The sequence below is a fragment of the Prionailurus viverrinus genome, chromosome B1, assembly GCF_022837055.1.
Source record: "Prionailurus viverrinus isolate Anna chromosome B1, UM_Priviv_1.0, whole genome shotgun sequence".
Lineage (NCBI taxonomy): Eukaryota > Metazoa > Chordata > Mammalia > Carnivora > Felidae > Prionailurus > Prionailurus viverrinus.
In genome coordinates this window covers 35,506,622-35,529,146 of record NC_062564.1, presented here as the reverse complement: position 1 = coordinate 35,529,146, position 22,525 = coordinate 35,506,622, and the positions used below count along the sequence as shown (strand labels likewise).

Here is a 22,525-nt window from a genome sequence, read left to right as displayed (position 1 = left end):
TGTTACTGTTCATTATTCTTTCCTGACTTCTTTTTAAAAATTGGTACTGGAGGAACTGAGAGGGTTCTTCTAGTAGGATCTTTCTTGCTACAACCTGAGACCTTTTCATATATTCGAGTTTTTACTGTTTTAAAAAGATGATACTAGGAAACTTACCTGTTGGCACTAATCTTTAAATTGCTTCCTTTTCCATCACCGAAGGAGAAGGCCTTAATAATTGGCCTGCCCTCCTGCACAGTAAATGGAAGCCGTATGGGTTGGAAATGTCAGCTTCTGCTGTATCTCTAATCCCAGATGGCAGGTGAATTTGTATCCAGGATTGAGTAGTTTTATGCCTTTGCCAGCTTAGTACTCCACCCCTGGGACAAGAAATAATCGCTCACTTATAACCCACGTTCCTTTCCCTTCCAAATGCTAGTCTGTTATTCAAAGGCCATTCATTTTTTTATTAAGTAATTAAAAAGGACAGTTGGACCCCACATAAATTGCTTAAGAGCAGGAAGTAGTTTTAAATAACTGTTTTGAATAGGTCCCAGCAACAGCTCATTTAATACCATCTGAGCTGTTAGAAACTAAAGAACAGTTGTAATGTTAAATTATTTGATTCAAGCTATTTTGATACGTGAATGTCAAGACGTAAATTAGCAGTTGGCTATTTAAAATAAGGAAAGCAACATAACTCTTGGTTGTTTGTAGTCAGCTTGACTGACCCATTGTCTTAGCTATGGATGCCATTAGTTTAAAAGGTTCCCATGCCACCTGAAATGTTAAAAATAATAGACCCTCTCCCCGCTTCACATTTCCCCGCAATTTAGTTTCTCGCAGCAATCCTCGCTTCTCTAGTTGACTTTTGTTATGAATGGGAATAGGCTGAGGTGGGAGCCTGGGATGTCTGTGCTGGCAGCAATGCTGTTGGTTTACTCACTCTTTTTCTGTCTTCATTTTTGCATGCCACTGCTCCTGCCTCTTACAGCCACAGTAGAAGCGGTAGAGGCCCGGGAAGGTATGGCCATATTCCTGTGTTAGATGTGATCATGTGTCTGTCTACTAGTTTTAAAGAGCTGTGTCAACATTTGAAATCTTCAATTATTGCATCGCCAGAACTGTAACAGTGAGAAGAGAATTAAGTATTTCTAGGCATGCTCATAAAGTGTTTCCTCTGTGTCCTGTATTGGTGTTAATTTAAATGACTTTCTCCACAGCTGAAGTCCTCTCTGGGCTCTATCAGTTTTTGTTTTTTATTTTTGTAAAATGTTTATTTTTGAGAGAGGTGGGAAGGGGCAGAGAAAGAGGAGAGAGAGAATTCCAAGTAAGCTCTGCACAGACAGCACAGAGCCTGATACAGGGCTCGATCTCATGAACCTTGAGATCATGACCTGAGCTGAAATCAAGAGTCAGACACTTAACCAACTGAGCCACCCAGGTGCCCTTGGGCTCCATCAATTTTAATGCAATGGCTGAAGCTTAAGCAAGTGGTCATGAGGGATCAAGTGGTTTAATCCAGTAGCCCCTCCTTGTAGAAGTGATTTCTATTTGATTACTAGAGACTCAAACAGGTCAGCTTCTTTTTCTAATGATTCTAAAGGACATCAAGAACAGAGTCAAAAGTAGACAGGGATTTAGTTTAATTCATTTCTGAGGTTGCACTAAGGCAGTCAGGCTAAATTATCTTTGTTTCTAAGAAAACAAGTTTCAAGTAACAAATCATCTATGAATCTGATGGTGAAAATCATTGGAATTGATAAACATGTGTTATAAATTTAATTGTTCTGTTAAGGTGATTGAAAATGGGAAGGCCTTCCCTTGGTGATACAAAAATTCAATTAGAAAGATCTCCAGAAGCTCTTTTTCAGATGGCTTTTAACTTACATTCAGCTCCTGGTTGTGCAAGACAAAAAGCTGTCCTTCTAAACAAAAAGATGAGCTCTTATTGGTACTTTTTTTGTGGCCAATATGGTGTTTGTGCTAAAGTTAACTACTCTGTTTAACTTGTTCTGTTATTCTAGCATTGCCTTTTTTTCTGACACTCAGCATGTTTTAGGCCCATAAGAAACTCTCAAATGTGTTATGGTTGGGAACAAACCTCTTAGCCATTTGTCAGGCATGCTTCTGCCATGATTAATTACATAGAGCTTCTGTGAAAAGTACTTCCACAGTGTCAGCTGCCCTCTGAGCCTTAAGGAAGCAGTAGCTTCAGACAAGTCTGATTCAGATCAAATATTGCCTATTTACCTTCACCAGACGTCTGCTCCAACCCTGTATGGTACTCTCTAGGAGGTTGCTGTGTGCTAGCATGCTTTAAGCTTGTTGCTTTGCTGTCTAACTGAGCTCCTCCCTTTCCTGTTTTCCTGTAGCCATCAGAGGGTTTTCGCTTCAGCACAGGATCCGGAGTTTTGAAGAAGCCCGAGGACTGGACCGAATTAACGAACGGATGCCACCCCGAAAAGACAGCCAGTACCCTGACGGGCCAGTGAGACTGCCGGCACAGCCCAGCGCTGCGCACAGGAGCGACAGGGGGAGAAGAGCCAACAATGACACAGAGCCCTGCTGTGACACAGGTGTATCGAAAACTTAAGAACAAATTTTATTTATTTATTATTGGAAAACAAAACAAAAACAACTTCAACAACTTAAACCTGGAGGTGCATTCATATACACTTAGCATTTATGCTGTAAGAAAGGTGACCATTTTATAAATTGTTTTTAATTTATGTTTAATATATATAAAAAGTGCATCTGTTTTGTTTTTCCCTTTTCTTCCTAATTTTTAGGAACTGATCTGATTGTCTGATACATATGTGAAGTCTTGTGCTACACAGGGGACCTTCCCCTAATAAAAGGGCCTTGGAAACCTCCACACTGGGCTTCTGACTTGAACTAGCCAGCCTTTTCTCCTGTTCTTTTGGAAGGTGATAGCTTTCATTTCAGACTAATAATAGTTTTTCAAACATAAGAGGGTTTTTTTCTTTTCCCTTTCTACAGGGTACTGTTGAAGAAGATGGCTTGGATTTCACTGGCTAAAACTACTCTTCTTATGGAAAACTTGATTATAGTCAAACTTCTCAGTGAATAACCCAAACCCAGTGATTTTGAGGGCCAAGGAGAATGTTTTCCATATAACCTACTTTCTTCTGGACTCTCAATTCCTTTTAATATGTTCTAGTAAGACAAAATAAAAAGCAATGAGAGATTTTCTTAGAATTATTCAAAACCTGTTCTTCCAACCATGGGCATGGTTGGTTTAAACTTCCCTTAGAATTTTGGAGGTTTCTTATCCCAAATCCTTTTGCTTTCATTTCTGAAGCCCAGGCAATTTACCCAACTGCAAAGGAAGCTACATTTCTAAATATTTTATAAATGTCCTCTGTAGAACTTTCAAAAATAAGAGGTATTTGTGTCCTTCTGTGCGATTGTATCAGCTATTGCGTCTGTTCTCCCCATTGTCCTTATATTCCTGTGTCAGCATTTTAAAAACCAACTGGGGTAAAGGAAACTGACTAGGGTAGAATGATCCCCTTATGAATTGGGAGTCTTGCTAAAGGACATTGGACAAGTGAGGATTTCCTATTTTCTATATCGGTTACTGGGATGTTTCTCCACCTTACACACTCATTAGGTTGAACTGTATGTCAATCTCCATCAACAAAAACAAGTGTTCAGATACAGTGTTTGAATAGTCTTCTCAACAACCAGTGAGTGAAAGAAATTTTGGTGATCCTTGGGCTCCCATTTTTGGTTTAGCCTGGTGACAGGTACCATGCTGTAATGCTCATTTGTCAGCTTTGCAGTGAATGTCCGTGTCTGGGCAATACTACACCAAAGTGCATATTTACACAGCTCTTAATATCATTTGGCATGTAGGAGTCCAGCATTGAAGCAAGCATCTCAGACAGTAGTACTTGATGTTGTAAGCTTAAAGGACACCAGAAACCTTTTTCAAAGAAAAACCCACAATTTCACTAGAAGAATGAGGATTTAGCCCATGTATCGATGTTTCCCTATACCTTTTGCTAATAACAGTTCCCAGTTTATGAGAGAGAAAGCATGTTGGGGCTTGGGATCTGGCGGCATGGATTACTCTGTTAATAAAAAAAAGATAGGAAGGATATGGGGGAAGGAGATAAAAGACCTCTTACTAGGTTGTGAGTAAAACCTGTGAAAGGAGGGAGACAAAGTCTTGAATAGTTTCCTTTACCAATCGTCATTTCTTTATATTCAAAGAGGGAATTCATCATCTGCATAGCCTCGTACTCCTCCCTCCCCGAGTCCCACTCTAGAAGGGACACTGTTTTGGAAATCTCACCTAATAAGAAGGTCAGTCCACATGACAGTTGATGGATGGGAATCCCTTACCCCTTTCTCCTTTTCTTCTAGCTGAGGCTATTGTTATACATATATAATCCACAGGTAGAAACCACTCTTAAGGGCTTCAGTCAGCAAGTAAGTAGTGAAATAGTTACTACAAATCCTTACAAGCAAAAGATACTGTACTAGTAAAAAGGATGATTATTTAGAAATGTCTTCATTATCTTCTCAAAAACAAGCTTTACAGTAAAGCAAGTTTCCTTGATAGAGGACGGCAAAAGACCTACACATACAGAGAACAAACTGAGGGTTGCCAGAGGGCACGGTGGGGGAGGGGGTGCAAAATGGGTGAGGGGGAGATACAGGCCTCCAGTTATAGAATGAGTAAATCATGAGAATAGAAGGCACAGCATAAAGAATACCATCAGTGATACTATAATAACGATGTAACAGGACACATGGTAGCTACAGTTGTGGTAAATATAGCATAATGTATCAACTTGACAAATCACTGAGTTGTACACCTGAGATGTAACGTGTATAGACTATACTTAAAAGAAAAAAAAAAAGATGGGGCGGGGGGGAGGATGTATTTTACAGGTACCCTGGGAGCTGTTGAGGGATCAGCCAGAGGGGTAAGAAGTCATGATTCAAGAAAATCAGAGTGAGTTGAAAATAAAGCAACAAGGAAGTTAGGTTTGAAAATTCAAATTTTGTTGAATTCTAAAGATAAAGGTATTTCTTATGTTCTGTAGAAAGCTGGGGTGTGTGTTTCAGCAGTTGAGAAAGTTGTGTGGTAAACGTGTCTCTGTGTAATACACACAGCTTCTGAAAGTGAGACTGTCAGTCTATATATGTATTTACACCTGTGACTCAAGATGGTTTAGAAGGCATGTGCCTTGGGGAAGTATATATATATATGGATATATATATTGTGGTAACAGGACTTGTTCTTCACTTTAGACTTCGTTGGAGGGTTTTAACATATTTTCGAATGTTTTCATCTAAACAGTAGCTCCCAAGATGGCTGGCTGCCTGTTCTGGGTTTGCCTAAGGCCATCATTTCAAACAAACATTTTCACTGCTGTCAGAGCTCTGCAGTATTCCCATTTTCAAAGCCTCTTCTATTATAGTAAATCATACCCCTGCGGGTTCTAAAGATACTAAAAATACTTTTCTCTTGTTCTCTTTTACTTTAAGGTCCTTAGGGACCTTATTTTCTTCAACTTCTTTTATCTGGGGAAAAAAAACAACACTTCTTACATCAGTTCCCTAGACATGTTGGAGGACTCTTTTATATACTTTACTGAAATATCATTTTAAAAATGACACTTCCCAAGGACCAGTTTTTCCATTTGTGTTTACGTCTGCATCATATGAAATTTCAAATCGATCAGGTGACCGTTTTTTTTTAATAAAAATTTAAAAACTCATCTAACACAAGTTTAGAGCATACATCCATACATATTTAAGAGCAAACCCCCCCCCCCCATAAGCCAAGGGGTGTGTGTGTTTAATGGAATACTAAAACGCCGCCTCAGTTTCTTTTAAAACCTCAAGGCAAACACGTGGTTATGGGTCTGACATTGCTGGTTCTGCTGGCCTTTTGTGACTAGATATTGACCAGCAGAGTGAAAATTGCTTGTCACTCTCTGATGGGCTTGATCTGGCTTCTTGCCTAGAGATAGAAAATCAGGCCCTCCAGGAACATTGGTAAATTTTATCTACATTTATATTGCCTTTTCTGTTTCTACGCAACAGTTGCGGTTCAATGAAACAAGTTCCTGTCAATAACAAAGAGTTAATTTCTTATCCTAATAACTTAGGTATGACTTCCTGATACTGTTCAAAATAGGAAAAGAAAAATCCTTTTATTTGTTTTGTCAACAGAATATTATTATTTAATATTATTAAGGAGCAAGGGTGGGAGTTTTTAAAATTAGGTAACTTTGGGGCCCTTTCAGCCTTGTCATTGTCTCACAGATCCTCTTCTAAGTAATTTTAAAACCAAGTTTGAAGCAGCTGCCCTTTGTAAGAACATTACAAACCATGCTTACATGACACACAGCTGGGCTTACTGCTCATGGTCATTACTCGCGGGTCTTCTCCAGCCTCTCTGAAGGAGCAAGGCTAAAATCACTTCCCTCCACCCTCCTTTGTTTTATGTACATATTGTAGCTGATCTCCAGAATTTTTGACCATGCTTTATCTATAAATATAAAATTGAAGTTCTTGAGAATTAACCGTTTAAGTTAAAATAATTAGGAAGAGCTTGCCCCAGGTTGACTAATTTATAGTTTTTCTTTGTATTACCAGTTTTTTTCCTCCAGTTTTTCTATTGAAAAGTATTCCTGAACCCATAAAGACTTGTTAAGATATCATTCTAGAATCCCCACTATTTATTATAGTTGTTATAGTAACAGTGGAACCCAAGTTTTTTTTCAGAGCATTATTCAGTTTTTCATATGTAGGCAGAAATGATTTCAGGGGAAAGGTGAACCCAAAGCCCCAGTTGTGGGCATGAGGCTCCAATTTCCTAAATCATTTGTGGTTATAATGATGGATAGATACCACCTTGTCTGGCACCTGGTCCACAGCTTTCCTGAAGTCTGCTATAAGAGGGAGTAAAGGGCAGCCTGGGGGCCCCCAGCAAGAGCTGGAGGAGGGTCTGGATGACCTGGAGGGTAGTTCCAAAGCAGTGTTGCCACAGCCCCTCTTCGGCACTGCTGTGATCAAATGCTCATAGGAAAGCCTGAAGAGAGAGCAGATGTGTATGTAGGGGAAGAAAGCTGTGTAGTCGAAAAACAGGGTTGTTATTCTTGAGTTGTACAGAGAACTGCGTTAACAGTAAAGCTTTGTGCCATTGACAAGGTGTGAAAGAGGTAACCTGTGTTAGTCTGAGACTTGTGACCTGCCCTGCCTATGTCTAGCCAGCCAGAGTGAATGGGGCCAGGGTTAGCTGCCTTCATCTATGCAGTCACAAAGGTAAAGGTGATACTGGAGAGGATATTCCCTCCTGGGAGGCCTTGGCCTCACGCCCCAGCAACCTCGGCCAGACTGGCTAAATAACACCTTTGTCTGAGACAGGGTTATGCATGTTCTCCTCTTCTACACCCTCATGACAAGTCAAGGTGGCTTAAGATCAAGAAGCAAGGACATGGATGTGGACTATCCCTCCGAGCAGCTCTAAAGTAGGGCCATGCACATTGCCTTCCTGTAAGTTCTTGCCCAGATTCCCTTCACTTCCTTGACGTAGCTATCTCCAAATAACTTGTTGTGTTTTGTTTTGCATGTTAAAGTGGAAGTGCATGTAATAAGGAGGCCTACCACAGATTTTGATTTGCGGCAGTAAAGACACATTTTTTGGTTTGTCAGAGAACCTTTTTGAAGATGCCATCATGAGCACCTTTTCCTTTCTCAGTGCACTGTGACCAATATTGTTTTTTCCTAATAGAAATGTCAGCAGGCATTTTCTAAGAAAGGATCCTGGTTTCGCTTCCTGAGGTGGTCAGACATAAGAGTAGCTGGTGATGGTCATTTTTTTAAAGGCTCTTCTGAATGATAGATTATGTGCTTGTGCTGAGAGATTACTTGCTTTTTCTTGCTTTCAGTTATGTTTAAGAAAATGGTGAAAAGTTATTTATTGGCAGAAGTGAACAAGTCTTTTTTGTGATCAAGAAATTAATTTGTTCAAATTTTATTGTAAATTGGAAGTCATCTTTAAAAAAAAAAAGCACTGTTAAAATTAAATGATAACTTTATTGGCTTCCTGTGTCTTTATTTCCTTTATTTCCTGTTAGAGGCACTTATATTTGGCTCTTATCCATTAAATAATTCCAGAAGTCAAGGGAAGGCCTGGTGTTTGATGTCTGGTCTGGTCTCTGATAAAGGAATCTCATCACAATAAAAAAAAGACCTCTTTCCTTCACCCTCTTCAGCCCTTCCTTTAGTTTTAGACAGGCTTTGGTGTCTGCAGGGTGCTCTCCCACTCAGAATCCACTGCCTTGCCCCAGCCTCCTTCCCAGCACTCTGCCCACCACTAATTCAAGTTCCAGCTCCTTCTGTTGCTTCTCTGGCAGAGGCCACTACTTGTAGAAAAGGAAGAAAGACATCCCAGAAAATGTGTAGTCTTTACAAAAGATATTAAAAATACTTTTTATTGTAGTAATTTAATAACTCTGCATATGATCCTAATAATAACAGGCATGAGTTCCATCTTGGGAAAAGTCAAAGGAGCCAGAGAGGCGTTGAATGTGGAGCTGAACTAACAAGAAAAGAAAGTGTAAGACCAGCCTTTTGATTCCTTTGAAAGTAGAACTACCCTGAGGTGCTATGGACTCAGAAGGGAAAATAAATGGAGGATTGAGGGTAGGGCAAGCACCCAGGGCCCTTGCAGAGGAAAACGTATCTGAAGGAGTTTTATCAGTTCTGGCAGTAGAGGCAGAAAGTCTAAATCGAGGCCCTGCCAGGCCTAAGTAACACAGTTTTACCAAAAGTACGGCCACATCAAGGGCCACAGTGCAGTTTACAGGCCTAAAAACAAGCCCAGATTTCTAATAAGCTGGGTGTGCATTTTGGGATCTTCGTTATTCCCCAATAGCATCCTGACTTAGCAATGTCCTTATACCGCAGCTAAACATTGAGTAAAATGAGGCAGTGTTTGCCCTTATTTCCAGAGTTGTGAAAAAAATTATTTAAAATACTGGAAATTAAGAGCTAAAATGCAAACTCATGTTTACCTCCCACTACATGGAGACTCAACCCCTACTTGGCTGCCTGCTTTATGTAATTACGTGGTCTTTCTGGTTTTTCTATTGTGACTTGCAGGTTTTAGGAAGAAACTAATGTTGATCTTGTAGATTCATAACAGTGGGAAATTAGGCTTTTTAATGTTGGTGCAGTTCAGGGGAAGGTTCATCATAGAATCAAGGAGTGGGAAGACAAAGTCCTACTTTGAAGGCCAGTGGACACCATAAAGTTGTGCTCTGATCAACATATCAACCGTCTTCCTCATCTCAGTTTACCTGCACTAGGAGAGAAGGTTGATGCAGACCTACTTTTCCAGCTCCTGGTCTGTGTGCCCTTCTTTGTGGCTGAGTTAACTTGGCTGGGTTTTCCCTCTGAGGTCATCATTTATTTATCCATCCCTTATAAAACCTGCTTTCTAAAGAGCTGACAGCCATTTGCTCGCTCTTTCTTTCCTGAGAACTAAAAGAGGTCCCTCCAGCTCAGCTCTTCTCAAAGGCACCACATCTGCACGTGACACTTGTTCACTCATCTATAAAAGGAGGGAGAGAGAACAGTCTCTGATGTGATGTCAGTGTAAAGGCTTCCTTGAATATAGACTAGACAGTTGGACAAAGGGCTGAGTTCTTTCACAGCCTTCGGGCTGGAATGGGACTGACTCAGAGGACCCTGAATAGGTGTCGCCTGTTCCATCCTGTGTGTGCTAGGGGGAGATCTGTGCAAGGCAGGCCTGGAAGCTGCCTCCTCCATCCCCGTGAAGGTCCACTCACTTGCCCCAGCCGCCGGGCCCCAGCACTGACCATATTTGACCTGTGGTGGGTATTTTTTCACTCCACTCTGGTCTGCTGGCTTTGTTCCCCTGGCAGGAAGAGAACACTCTTCTGAGAGTACAAATAAATTTGCTCAAAGCCTAACCAAAGAATATACTAGAGTTTATCCGTGTGGAGGAGAAGAGAAGGAATAGCAGATGCCCTTCCTTTGCCTAATGTGGAAGGACTGAGGCACCGGGCCAGGAAGCCACTTAGCTGCTCAAGGGTGGATCTGAGTGCCACATTCAAATGCCAGACTCCCAGTACTAGATAAGGAAACTCCTCAAGAAACGGGACTTCAGGTGTATGTCTTCTGGGATCCCTGGCTTCTTTTTCCTCACTTGAGAACTAAAACTGAACTCTCTGCTCACTTACTTACAATAAAAAGCTACTTAAGGGCTCTTTCCACTCATCCTTCCTCTTGGTGACACAGGTTGGTTTTCAGAGTGACCCATATTTCTGTATGAAGAGCCACCTTCTTCTCCTGAGGCTGCATGTGAAGAGCCAGATCTATTGGGAGTCTCTTGGCTAATCACGGTGGTGGGCATGGACAGATCTCTGTTGACATGAGTGTCATGGGATAATTCACAGAACAAAAGGTGGCAGGCTGGAGGATCAGGTGGGGGTGGGGCATACTCCCAACCAGGATCAGATAGCTAGGAAAAACAGAGTAGTTATGTAACTGTGTTTACTATGGCTCAGGTGACTCTGAGAAGGCAGAGGCAGCCCCCTGACAGAAGGCAGTGCCAGAGACTGGGAAGAGTCACAGGGAGGGAGGTCCCTGTTAGATAAGGGAGTCACTAGAGGAGACAGTGTATTGGGATGAAAAGAATTTTTTTGTTGTTGACAACAGCCTGTCACCTGGGACAGCCTTCTCTATCCTTAGCCTCTCCCTAAAGCATGCCAGCTGTCTGTGGGGTTGAGCCAGCAGCAAGTAGAACTGAGGGTGGAGGGAAGAGTCGAGAAATCAGATACCTGTTTCTTGGCTAAATCTTTGGACTTTGCTACTTCCCGCTCCCCCCACCCCCCAACCCTTAATCTTCCACTTTTTCTAGGAGGGATTCTTGTCCCTAAATGTGGGCAGGAAAGGAGGAATCAGTCAAGGTTCCTTATGCTCTATGCTCCCACCAATCTCTCATCCTCCTTGCCATGAGGCTGGATGGCCACCAGGGAACCTGCAGGGATCCTATTCTAGCTCCTCCTTGGTCTAGGCACATGGCCTAAGGCTCAGAAGGAGAGAAATTTCCACTGGATCAAGGGCAGAGCAGGTTCTGATCTGAGAGAGGTGATAAGCCCAGTAGAGCCTGGGCCTAAGTAGACAGGTAGAAGTCAGAGCAACTGGGGAGAAAGGCTCAGGTCTCCAGTGGGACCTACCCGGCCTCCTCCTACAAAGCTGTTTACTGGACTCCCTATTCCCATAGAGATGAAACTGGTAGCCAGTCCCCAGCTCCTTGCCCCTGGCGGCTACCTCCCTTTGTGAGAAACAGGAAGTGAGGACCTTTGTCAGCTCAGCTGCACCGTCTACATTAAATATTTATCTTGGAGTCCAGGTCAGAGCCCTAGAGAATAAGAGACGCTCGCTGCTGGTGAGAGAGGGTATGGCCAGGATTCCTGGAATTGGAAGATCTTCAGCTTCACCATCTTTGGAGAACAAGGAAGAACATGAACGAGATGTGGCCCTTCTTAGTCGCAAGGATTCTGACAGGTGGGAAAAGACTGCTGACAAGGGAAATGGGCACATATTTTATCCCTGAGGGAGACAAGAGGATGCTGCCCAGGGTAGGTAAGCAAGTATCCAGGCTCTAGGGGCAGGAAAATGCCCTGCTGCTTGTCCTCAAGAAGTCCCAGAAGGCCTATGCTCCTTTCTGCAGCTGTCTTCTGTGGGTGGGGCTATCCATCCCCTCCCTCCCCTCAGCTTTCCTGGAGAACCATGGATTGTTGGAAGGGGCCTTAAAGGTGAACCCGTTCAGCTTCCTGCTCGGTCCAGCAATTGCTTTTATAAAGATGCCCCATAATCGGTAGGCTTGGAACCCCTGTAATCATTCTAAAAGTTCTTTGGAAACCTTGGGCCTGCTTCCAGGTATGCACCCAAGGGTCTCACTTCTGCTAGTGCAGCGGGTCTGTTTCCCCACAGCAGTCCCGCAAACACTGGAAACTAGCAGCATAGCATGCCTGTCTCTCAAGCTTCTCCACAACCTAAACATCCCTCCTTCCTCTTTCACATGCAATATTGTTTCAAGCTGGTTCATCACACTGGGATAGCGCTTTTAACTGAATTGAGAAAAGATAAAGCTAATAGCATCAATAATGGTGGGATTAAAAATTTTTTTTTCATCTTTCTCCATTCTCTCTCCCTTCTCAAATTGGAGTGGAACGATGTGCTTGGAAAACACTCTAAAGTGCATGGTGGCCCCAGGGCACCAATCTTAAACCCATAGGTACACATAAATGTTTTCTTATTTTTATAATTTATTACTGATTACTCCCAAAATGGATCTGAAATTGCCCAATAACTACTTGCTGTTTGGTTGTTTTGGGGCTTGGGGTCCTAGAGACAAGCTAAGGGCTAAGAAGTACTCCAGTCTTTACATTAGCAGTAAAATCTACACCCTCTGTGGGGACACAGAGGCTTGTGGGAGAGGGGAAAGAAGGGATGGCCAGAGGGGTTGGGAGCCAATGGGCGCGGGCTCTTGGGACTGGTGTCAGAGCCTCGGGAACAGCGGAAAAGCAGCAAAATCAAAACAAATACGGTGTATGGGAACACCAAGACCCTGGTAACCCCATCCCCGCCAAAGGGACCCCGCCCTCATCCTCTTCAGGGGCGCAGCGCGCCCAGGGGGCCGCTCCCTAAGGCCGATTTCCTCCCGCCACCGCCCTCGGCGGTGCTTGCACGTGTGTGAGCATCCGCCCATTTGCTGGTGCACGCGCGCCTGTGTGCGTGTGTTTGTTTGCACACGCCCGGACACGCGCTTACGAAAGCACAAAGTCTGTCTCCCCAAGTAGGGAGGGAGGCGGCGGGACCTTAACTCGGTCCGCTGAGCTACTCCACTTGTTGGGGTGCCCTTATCTCGGCCCCAGCCTGTCTGCATCTCGGTCCTGTCTCCGGGGCTGCTGGCTCGGTATCAGTTGCTGGCTTGACCCGGGACCTTTAATCATTCCTGCCCCCTGTCCTGGCTCCGCCGTGCAGGGCTGCCTTCCCACACGCTGGAAATGTCGCTGGAAACTCTGAGTGGCGCTCGCCAACCCCCCCACCCCACCCCCGCCCCCCCCCCGCCCCCCCGGCCCGATGCCAGCCCTGCGGTGGGGGCCGAGGAAGGCAGCTGGGAAACCAGAGCGGGCTCCCCAGGGACCCTCGGCGGCCCCTCCCGGCGCCGCCCGCGGCCGGCCCGGCCCCCTCGGCAGGGGGCCACAGCGTCCCCGCGGCGCGCCCCGACGGAGGGCACTCGCACGCCCCGGCCGGCCGGCCGGAGCCCCCGCCCCGCAGGCTGGAGAGGCCCAGATTGGAGGGAGACAGACTGCGCCGCCCGCCCGCGCGCTTGTCGCGGTCCTCCCTCCCTGCGCGTGCCCTCGGCCCGGTCGATCCCCCTCTTCCTCCTCCCGCGCCCTGCCTCGCGGAGCCGGTCCTGACCCGGTCACGAGGGCGGGTGGCACAGCCCGGACTTCTCCCTGCCCTCCCTCCTCGAGAGCCCGCCGCGGCCGCACCAGGCAGGAGCCGGGCAGAGATGCTCCTGCCCTCCCGGGCGTCCTCGGTCCGCGCCACCTGCTTGCTGGGAAAGGTAGGTGCTGCTAAGGGGAGGGGGCGCCGAGGAGGCGGGGGCCCCGCAGGCGGGGAGGGACCCGTGCCCAACCCGAAGGCAAGGCAGCGTGCCCCTCCCCCTAGAGTCTCGTCTCCAACTCTGGGGTGGAAAGAGGTGAAGAAGTCCCTCCTCAATCTAGAAAAGGCGAAATTCGAGAAAACTTGCCCTTGTCCACGTGGACTTGTATCTGGGAAATACCTGGAAAAACGCCTAGGGCCAAGCCCCCAAGGTCAGGTCCGTACTTGGAGTTGCAAAGGAGTCTGTCAACTACAAACAGGGAGCTACTTCACCTCTTGCAGCCCTTGGAGTGAAGGACTGCCAGAATTCTGGGAGGACCCCAGAGGTTTCCTGGCACCCTCTCTGTCCTCTGCCAGGTGCAGGACCAGTGCCTCCATGCCCCCATCTCCGTATGAGTTTCTTAGTTTCTGCTGGCACAGCCACTGAGAGAAAAAACTCAGCCCACTCTTCCCCACCCACAGCTGCCTATCTCTAGAGGATACCTGCCACAGGCAACAGTGTTGGGGAGTGGCTTGCTACACCACCAAGGATCAGCAACCCCTGAAAAACTGGGAGCAGGGAGGGGGCGACCTCCTGTCCTCCCCATCCTACCAGAGGGCAGTTCTCTTTGAGCACAGCAGGGTGGGACGGCAGGAGGGGGAAGGAGGCCTGGGTCAGCTGATGGCTGGGACTGCAGATGCTGACCTCGCATCTTGCTTTCAAGCAGTCAGCTGGGAAGGGAGGGGCTGCTGCTAGGACCCAGACTGCCCCAGGCCTCTGGATCTCCTGCTCTCCCCTGCCTCAATTTCCCCCTCAAGGGGAGGGAGAACAGCGGGAGCTGGGGTGTGTCTGCATGTTTTGCTTTTGGTAGGAGTCCTAATTGGATCCAGCTGGGGAGCTGCCCCTCCTCCAGCCTCAGCCCTCACTCCCCCCACAGCCAGGGATGGGCAAGGAAGAGCACTGTCCCCAGTAGGTCTTTCAAATGGTAGAAGAAATCCCCACTCAGAACAGAGACAGGGACCTGCCACCAGGCTTGTCGGTACCCTCCAGCCCCTGTGGCCTGAGCAGGAACAGGGCACAGGATGTAATCACAGCCCCCTATTGTATCTTCATCCCCTCTAGTCTCTGTAGACCTTGTGCTACCCCTACGAACCCCTGCTGCACAGCACCCCCCACAGCTACCCTTCAGCTTACATCCTTCTGTACCCACCCCACCCCATGCTCACATGTGTCCCACCCCCACAGTACCTCCCACACTTCACAATCCCAGCTCTGCACTTACATTCCACAACACACAAACACAGCACCTCACAAGGCCCCCTGGCCCTTCTCACGAGCTCCCAAGCTCCACAGGCACACACAGGCCTAACTCGAACACACAGGCCAGAATGGGTCCAGCCCCGGCAGTGGAGGTTGGCCTAGCTCTGGTCCAGTCCAACAGCACACGTGAGGAGGGACAGCCCTGTTGGGCAGCCTGACCACCTTCATCTCCTGGGTGCCTGGAGTCCCCTTCTCCTGACCAAGCCTTTGCATGAGGCAGAAGAACTAGGCTGGCCAGTCAGGTGTGCCCAGCTCTCTGTATCCTCAGCCTCTCCCTAAAGCATGCCAGCTGTCTGTGGGGTTGAGCCAGCAGCAAGCAGAACTGAGGGTGGAGGGAAGAGTCGAGAAATCAGATACTTGTTTCTTGGCTAAATCTTTGGACTTTGCTACTTCCCCCCACCCTTACTTAATCTTCCACTTTTCCTAGGAGGGATTCGTGTCCCTAAATGTGGACAGAAAAGGAGGAATCAGTCAAGTTTCCTTGACTTGTTCAAAAAACAGCATAGGGGCACCTGGGTGGCTCAATCGGTTAAGACTCCAACTTCAGCTCAGGTCATGATCTCGCGGTTCGTGAGTTCGTGTCCCACGTTGGGCTCTGTGCTGACAGCTGGAGACTGCTTCAGATTCCGTGTCTCCCTGTCTCTCTGCCCCTCCCCTGCTCATGCTTTGTCTCTCAAAATGAATAAATGTTAAAACAAAACAAAACAGCCTAGAGGATAGGGGCACCTGGCTGGTTTAGTCGGTAGAGCATGCGACTCTTGATCTTGGGGTTGTAATTTTAAGCCCCATGTTGGATGTAGAGATTACTTTAAAAAAATAAAATAAAATCCTAAAAAAAAAAAAAAGCAGCCTGGAGATGTAAAAGAAAATGGTGTATGGGGGTGGGGGCACTCAACACCATCTCTCCATCATAAGCACCCCCCACTTTGTTCTTATCCACGGCTTTGCTTTCCATCCCACCCCTCACCAGCACCCTGAGCCCTCTGAGGCTACAGTTCCAGCGAAGAAGGCCAAAGAAGGGAGCGGATAGTCCTTTGAGCCTAGAAGGAGTGGTTCCTGCTGCCTGGAAAGGCCCCCACACTCTCCCCCTCCCATAACCTTGGCCCCATTGGGCAGTGGGCCGGTGGCCTTGCTGTTGTTCAGGGCCTCTCCCGCAGCCCAAGTAACCTGTTGTGCCTGCTGGCAAGCCAATGCTCACAGAGGGACTGGAGGAGACAGAGGGAACTGAAACAAAGTCCTGAGTGCCCAGGCCCTCCTCTGCCAGCTGCCCCAGTTCCCTCATCCTTCCCTCTGGGGGAGCGGGCTGCACTGTGCAGTGAGAGCCCCAGAGGGGCTGGCCAGCAGGCCCGTGTGCCCAAGGCTTTGTCCAGCAGGCCTGCTCCTGGCCAACCTCCCCTCCTCCCTGCCTGACTTCCCCCTCCCCCACTCCCACCCGGAGCTCCTGGCCCGGGCCTAACAAGCAGCCCATTGTGCCTCTGAGAGCAGGCACGGGCAGCCTGCAGGCGATCGCCCGCAGAGGCCTGTTTCCTGGGTCCTTGACTCCCACCCAGCTGGCCTGACCCCCTCCCACAGCTGTCCCCTCCAATCCCCCACCCCAAGGTTGAGCCCAGAGGGCATGGGCAGCCCGAGCCCAGCAGGGCTTTCCCTTCCTCCTTCCTTCCCCACAGAGGGCACACAGAGGAGCAGCTGGCACACCAGGAGCCCTCCAACCTTGATCCAAGCATGCAGGCTCCACCCTGCAGCCTCCCCGCTGGGCTCAGCCTGGACGACTTCATCCCTGGCAATCTCCGGGCTCACATAGGGTCATCCTCCCAGGGGGCACGGGTGAGTGACAGTGAAGAGAGGGTTACTGTGGGCCCAGAGTTGATGGGGACCTCAAAGGACAGGTGGGGGAGCAGGAGGATTAAAGGGAAGGAAGGGGCAGAAGATAGCTCTAGAGAGCTTTGCTGGCTACCTACAAAGGGGTTAGGCTGACCCTCCAGCGCTCACCATGGGGTAAACCTTGTCCATGGTTCCTGCCCTTCTGCGGAAACTTCGGGCCTGAGCTGCTGCTCCTGGCCCCTCCCCACAGGTGCCTGTGATCCGGAATGGTGGCTCCAACACCCTTAATTTCCAGTTTCATGACCCTGCGCCCAGGACCGTGTGCAATGGGTACTTACCCTCCAGGAGAGATGCTTCCCGGCACCCAGGTGGGTCTGCTCCAAGATCCCCATGTTGGGGGTGGGGGGGATCAGAGCTTCGTGGGCCTTTGACCTGGTACCACCCTGTGATGGGCAGGAGGGCCAGGAAGGCAATGGCAGGACTCTCAAGGTCCTGGGCCTCCAAGCTCAGCTAGCTGCCCTTCTCCGTGTGAGCACTGGTGTCCTGTGAGTGTAAAATGTGCTGTGGGAGAGCAGTCCGACGCATCTCTTCCCCTCCTCCTGTACCCCAGTGCCAGGGGAAGGAAGTATGCAGGGGACACAGTCTTGGGAGGCTGGGGGACCTCTAGCAGACAATGGAATAGCTTGGATTTGGGATGGAAGTGTGGAGGAACGTGAGCATATGTTGTCTGCCGAAAGTGTGGGGGCCAAACCTCACAGCAGGGCCTAGGGGCTGCTCCAGTCTGTACTCACCAGCCAAACGGAAGTTTGGAGAGGCAGCTCTGAGAGCCCGTCAGCTCCTAGGCTCCTACCAGTCACCAGAGTCTGGGCCATGGGGTCCAGAAGATCCTGGGACCTTCTGGGTGCAGGTCTACCCTAAAGGCCCCTCTCCTGAGGAGGGAACCTCCTTCATTGAGCATCCTCTTGAGGCAGGCTCTGTGTCAAGTAGTTTATTCATTTGACAAATAATTGTTGAACACTTAGAGCTTGTAGGACACTGAAAAGACACATTCACAAGCCTTATTTCATTTAATCCCTTGAAGTCCTGGAAAGGTAAGCTACAATTATCAGCATCTTCCTAGTAAGAACCTGAGTCTCAGGGATGTTCAGTTGCAGAGGCTGAACCGAGATTCAAACCCTGGTCCTTCCAGGCCTGAAGACCTTCTGCTGCTACACTGGTGACTTGGGGGCTGAAGGTTCTGGGGAAGTTGAGGATGGTAGCCACTGTTGAGACGTAGCCACGTCTGGTGAATGAGTTTCTGTCCCTTATCAAGAGCCTTGAGGGGCGCCTGGGTGGCTCAGTCAGTTAGGCGTCCGATTTTGGCTCAGGTCATGATCTCACAGTTCATGAGTTCGAGCCCCACGTCGGGCTTTGTGCTGACAGCTTGGAGCCCGGAGCCTGCTTCGGATTCTGTGTCTCCCTCTCTCTCTGCCCCTGCCCCACTCACATTCTGTGTCTCTGTCGAAAATAAAAACAAACATTAAAAGAAAAAAAGAGCCTTGTGAGTGTGTGTCAGGCACTGTGCTCGGCACAGTCACACACACTGGATCTCCCTGGATTTTTGCCATGATTACCCTTGTTTTACAGAAGTGGAAACTGAGTCACTGAGAGGTTGCTTGCTGTGCCCCAGGTCACACAGCCAGTAGGTGGCAAGCTGGCATCTGAATTCTTTGTCCCCTCCACCCCTTTTCTGCCGCACCCTGCTGCCTTCCCAGCTGGGACCGTCCCCAGCATTCTCTGCCAGTAATGATTCGCAGCCCTCATTCTGAAGACTTTTAGGGCAGCCCGAGGAAAGGATAGGGTAGACTTGGGCACAGATTTCTCGGGAAAAATCCACTTTCATTCACTCGAACTTAAAAAATAAACAAAGGCCTGTGGTCTTGCTGGGGATGGGGAAGTTTGTAGGGTCCAAGCCATCAGTCCAAACAAACAAGGAGATGTTTAAATTTTTTGCACCCACAGGATCAGTGTTCTGAAGACCAAAGGGACAAACAAGTCCAGGTGGGGCCGCTGCCCTTTGCTAATGCTCTACTGCACACTCCCCACAGACCCTGCCTGGTATCAGACCTGGCCAGGTCCTGGGAGCCAGCCCCCTGGGAGCCAGAAGACCCCTGCCTCCCAGCACCCCCACAACTGGTCAGCCACATGGACCAAGGACAACAAGCGTCGGGACAAGCGCTGGATCAAGTATGAAGGAATCGGGCCCGTGGATGAGAGCGGCATGCCAATTGCCCCCCGATCTGTGAGTCCAGGGCTGGAGGCCACTGACAGATGGGGCCTAGGGACCCGTGCTGATCTCCACTTCTGTGAATTAAAGTGGGAGCCACAAAGAATGCACCCAAACCATTTCAGACTAAAGCAGGGCTCAACCATGATGGGTTTTGGGGGGTCATAAGCCACATAAAATTACAGGTGCTCTTGTGTGTCTGAGTTGCACAAGTGGTCTGTGGGAGGAAAGGGGATCTAGAATGCCCCCAGGTTCTCAGAGGAGCAGAGTTCCTGCTGTAAGGGCTGAGCGAGGCAGGGGTCCCCTCTGTTCATAGCCACGGGGCCTAGCACAGCCAAGGAGTGAATGACTGGGCTGAATGAGCTAGCGAGAGTCCTCTGAGTGAGAAGGCCTCACACGGTGGCAGGCATGGAAGGATCCAGGGCCCAGGCTCTGAGGAGTCTGCCCTTCTTCCACTGCATGCCTGTCTTGAGCCAGCCACCTGCCTTCAGTTCTCCACCTGGAACTGAAGTTGGTAACATGCTTCCCACAGCTGTTTTCAGCCTCCAGTGAGGCAGGGGCCATGAAATAACAGCCTGTGTTATTGCATTTATTTTTCATTGTGTGCAAATATATGTTTGTTGTAGAAATACCAGAAATATAGAAAAGCAAAGAGGGAAAACAGAAAACACCCCAAATCTCACAGCCTCGGGACCATCACTGAGGGAGATCCTTCCCTATACCTTGTTCATATGTAATGTGCTACATGAAGTTACTGTTATTAGACATATCACAACAGTCCCCCCACTGGGGCTTCAAGGGTGGCCAGAGAAATTACCAGTGTGGAAAAACTCCTGTGGCTTCATATCAAGAGGGTGGTCTGACTTTGTCTTTTCTGACCCCAGAGTGTTGACAGCCCCAGGGACTGGTACCGAAGAATGTTCCAGCAGATTCACCGGAAAATGCCAGGTGAGACACGCTTCTAGGGCCCTCTCTCTGCCTGATTGGGCTCCACCCCTGAGGCAGGGGGAGGGATGGGCAGAAAAGGGACCGTACCTGCTCAGGGAGGTCTCCACCACCCCAGGCTCTGTGGTGAGCGGTCCCTAAAACAGGCCAAAGGGTTTGGAGCCTCCAAAGTCTTCTCTGTCCTTGGGCGGGGAGGGGGGATGATGACCAGACACTGTCCCTGGTATCCTCTGAGAGTTCTAGGAAGCCATGCAGTCACTCATTTGTCACATCAGCCCCCCTGGTCACCTATTGAGCACTTACTGTGTGCTGAGCACTATTCTGGGTGCTGAAGATAAAACAGGGAATAAAAAAGAATGTCATTGCTGCAGTGAAGCTGAAGACAGAGGGAGACACAGAATGAACAGATAAATATTTAATATGGCAGATTGTGGTAAGGGCAAGGGAGAAAAGAAAAGGTCAGTGCCCAGTGCGGGCTGGTCAGGGAAGGCCCTGATAGGTGGTGGCATCTGAGCAGAGCTGAGGGAGGGAAGGAGTCGGCCCTGCAGAGCCAGGAGAGGAGCCTGGCAGCAGGGGGAGTGGCAGAGACCCAGAGGCAGAAGCAGGCCTTTCTGGAGCAGCAAGGAGAGGCTGGGCTGGGGTGAGAGGGGCACTGGTGGGAGACAGAGGCAGAGTGATGGGATCTGGTCACGGTGGGCCTTTAGGGCCATTATCAGACTTTGGCTTCTACTCCGTAAGAGCTGAGGAGCCACTGGGAGGTTCTGAGCAGAAGAGTGACCTGCTCTGGAGGCTGGCCCCGGCTGCCAGGTGGGGAGGAGACTCTGGAGGCCCGGCTGCCAGGTGGGGAGGAGACGAGGATGCAGGATGCAGTGAACCACTTAGGGGGCCTGGCTTTAATCCAGGTTAGAGACGGACTGTGTCTCAGACCAGGGAAGTAGCAGTGGGACTTGTGGGATTGTGGAGACAGAGTCATGGGGATTTGCTGATGGATTGGATGTGGCATGAAGGAGAGATGTCACGGATGACTTGAAACCTGAGCAAGTCAAAGAGCGCCCCTCTTATAAGTACAGGGAAGTGAGACAGGTACAGTCTAAGGGGTGTTCAGTTTTAGATGAGGTCCATCTGCTTGGGGGTGTCAAGCAGGCAGTTAATATGCAAGTCGGCAGTTCAGGGGTGAGGCCTAAGCTACAGATGGAAATACCTGGGATTCACTCAAAGATATTTTGATTTAAAGCCCCCAACTAATTCCAATGTGAATTCCTGCAATAGACAGTATTTTTTTTTTTTTTAAGCCAGAAGACTAGACAGGATCACCTGGGGAGATAGACAGAGGCCCAAGGACTGAGTCCCCAGGTACTTGGATGTTCAGAGATTTGAGAAATGAGCAGAAATCAGCCAAGCAAAGAAGGTACAGCAGGGAAGCCAAGTGAAAAAGAACTTTCCAGGAGGAATGATCCACTGTGACAGATCGACCATTTTAAAAAATATTTTTAAAGTTTGTTTGTTTTTGAGAGAGAGAGAGCGAGCAGGGGAGGGGCAGAGATGGAGAGGGACAGAAAGAATCCTAAGCAGGCTCCACGCTGTCAGAGTGGAGCCTGATGCGGGCTGGAACTCACCAACTGTGAGATCGTGACCTGAGCTGAAAGAAAACAAGAGTTGGAGGCTTAACTGACTGAGCCACCCAGGCACACTGACCATTTTGATTTGGTAACATGGAGGTCACTGGGGTCTTTCATAAGAGCAGTTGGGGGCAATCTGTTGGAGCTGAAATCTGCTTACCAAAAAGGGGCATTGGAGACAGTGAGTTAGTGATGGCACAGCTGTTTCTTGCAAAGGAAAGCCAAACAGTCTAGGAGCTGGAGGACGTCTGGGATCTGGGGAGAGGCATTTTGGTTTGCATTTAAGACAAGTGCTGTTGTGGCACGTCTGCATGCCAAGGGGATCAAGTGGGTTGGCTGGTCAGCAGCTTTTCCTAGGAGGCCCCGGAAAGTCATGAGCGCCATGAGGAGTGGGTCTGGGCAAAGGGGGAAGGACAGGCATTCAGAAGGGGGTGCAGAAAGGGAAAGAGGGAGAAGGGGAGGTGGAATTTCCCCAACCTGACATGGTGAGGGCAGGCTTACAAAGGTCAGGGAAAGGGTGTGTGTGGGAACGTGGGGAGGGAGGAACAAGAGGGTTTGGGCAAGTCCGCTGCCTGGGTTGGCTCACTCAGGCCCGAGGTCTGCCAGAGGCATTTCAAGCCCTCCAGAGAACTGCCCTCCTAATTCCTTCCCTCCCTCGGGACATTCTTCAGGCCCTGACTCAGCCCCTTGTCCCCTGCTCTAGCAGGAGGATGGCTGGGAGCAGCTGAGGGAGCCTCACAGGGCTCGGTGTCCTCACTTGCGGCCCCATCCCTGATATGGTCCTTTCTGCTCCTGCAGACCTGCAGCTGGACTGGACCTTTGAGGAATCACCCAAAGGTGAGGGGATGCGGGTGGCCCGCCCCAACTCAGTGCCTGCATTTGCCCATCTCGTAAGCCATG

The 22,525-nt window shown here is 48.7% G+C and overlaps 2 protein-coding genes across 11 annotated transcripts in view; both read left to right on the top strand.

Moving 5' to 3' along the window:
- Positions 1-2,877, top strand: part of PPP3CC (protein phosphatase 3 catalytic subunit gamma) — a 99,233-nt gene extending 96,356 nt beyond the window's left edge. For 2 of the 3 annotated variants that reach the window (XM_047854809.1, XM_047854807.1), the window contains exons 13-14: positions 974-1,003; positions 2,355-2,877. In XM_047854809.1, the coding sequence (XP_047710765.1) occupies positions 974-1,003; positions 2,355-2,575 (251 nt within the window). In that variant the 3' untranslated portion in view covers positions 2,576-2,877. The remainder of the gene's footprint in view (positions 1-973; positions 1,004-2,354) is intronic. The other variant, XM_047854808.1, reaches the window with a different exon arrangement.
- A 2,045-nt stretch (positions 2,878-4,922) lies between these two features.
- Positions 4,923-22,525, top strand: part of SORBS3 (sorbin and SH3 domain containing 3) — a 31,161-nt gene continuing 13,558 nt past the window's right edge. Inside the window, exons 1-8 of one of the 8 annotated variants that reach the window (XR_007151373.1) lie at positions 4,923-7,521; positions 8,509-8,587; positions 11,411-11,565; positions 16,642-16,798; positions 17,091-17,163; positions 18,883-19,076; positions 19,946-20,009; positions 22,424-22,462. Coding sequence is in view for 2 of the 8 variants with exons in the window: in XM_047854805.1 (XP_047710761.1) it covers positions 7,505-7,521; positions 8,509-8,587; positions 11,411-11,565; positions 16,642-16,798; positions 17,046-17,163; positions 18,883-19,076; positions 19,946-20,009; positions 22,424-22,462 (823 nt within the window). In the remaining 6 variants the exon portion in view is untranslated. Of the gene's footprint in view, positions 7,522-8,508; positions 8,588-11,410; positions 11,566-13,400; positions 13,637-16,641; positions 16,799-17,045; positions 17,164-18,882; positions 19,077-19,945; positions 20,010-22,423; positions 22,463-22,525 lie in introns of those variants that run through there. The other 7 variants (XR_007151371.1, XM_047854805.1, XR_007151372.1 and 4 more) reach the window with 7 other exon arrangements.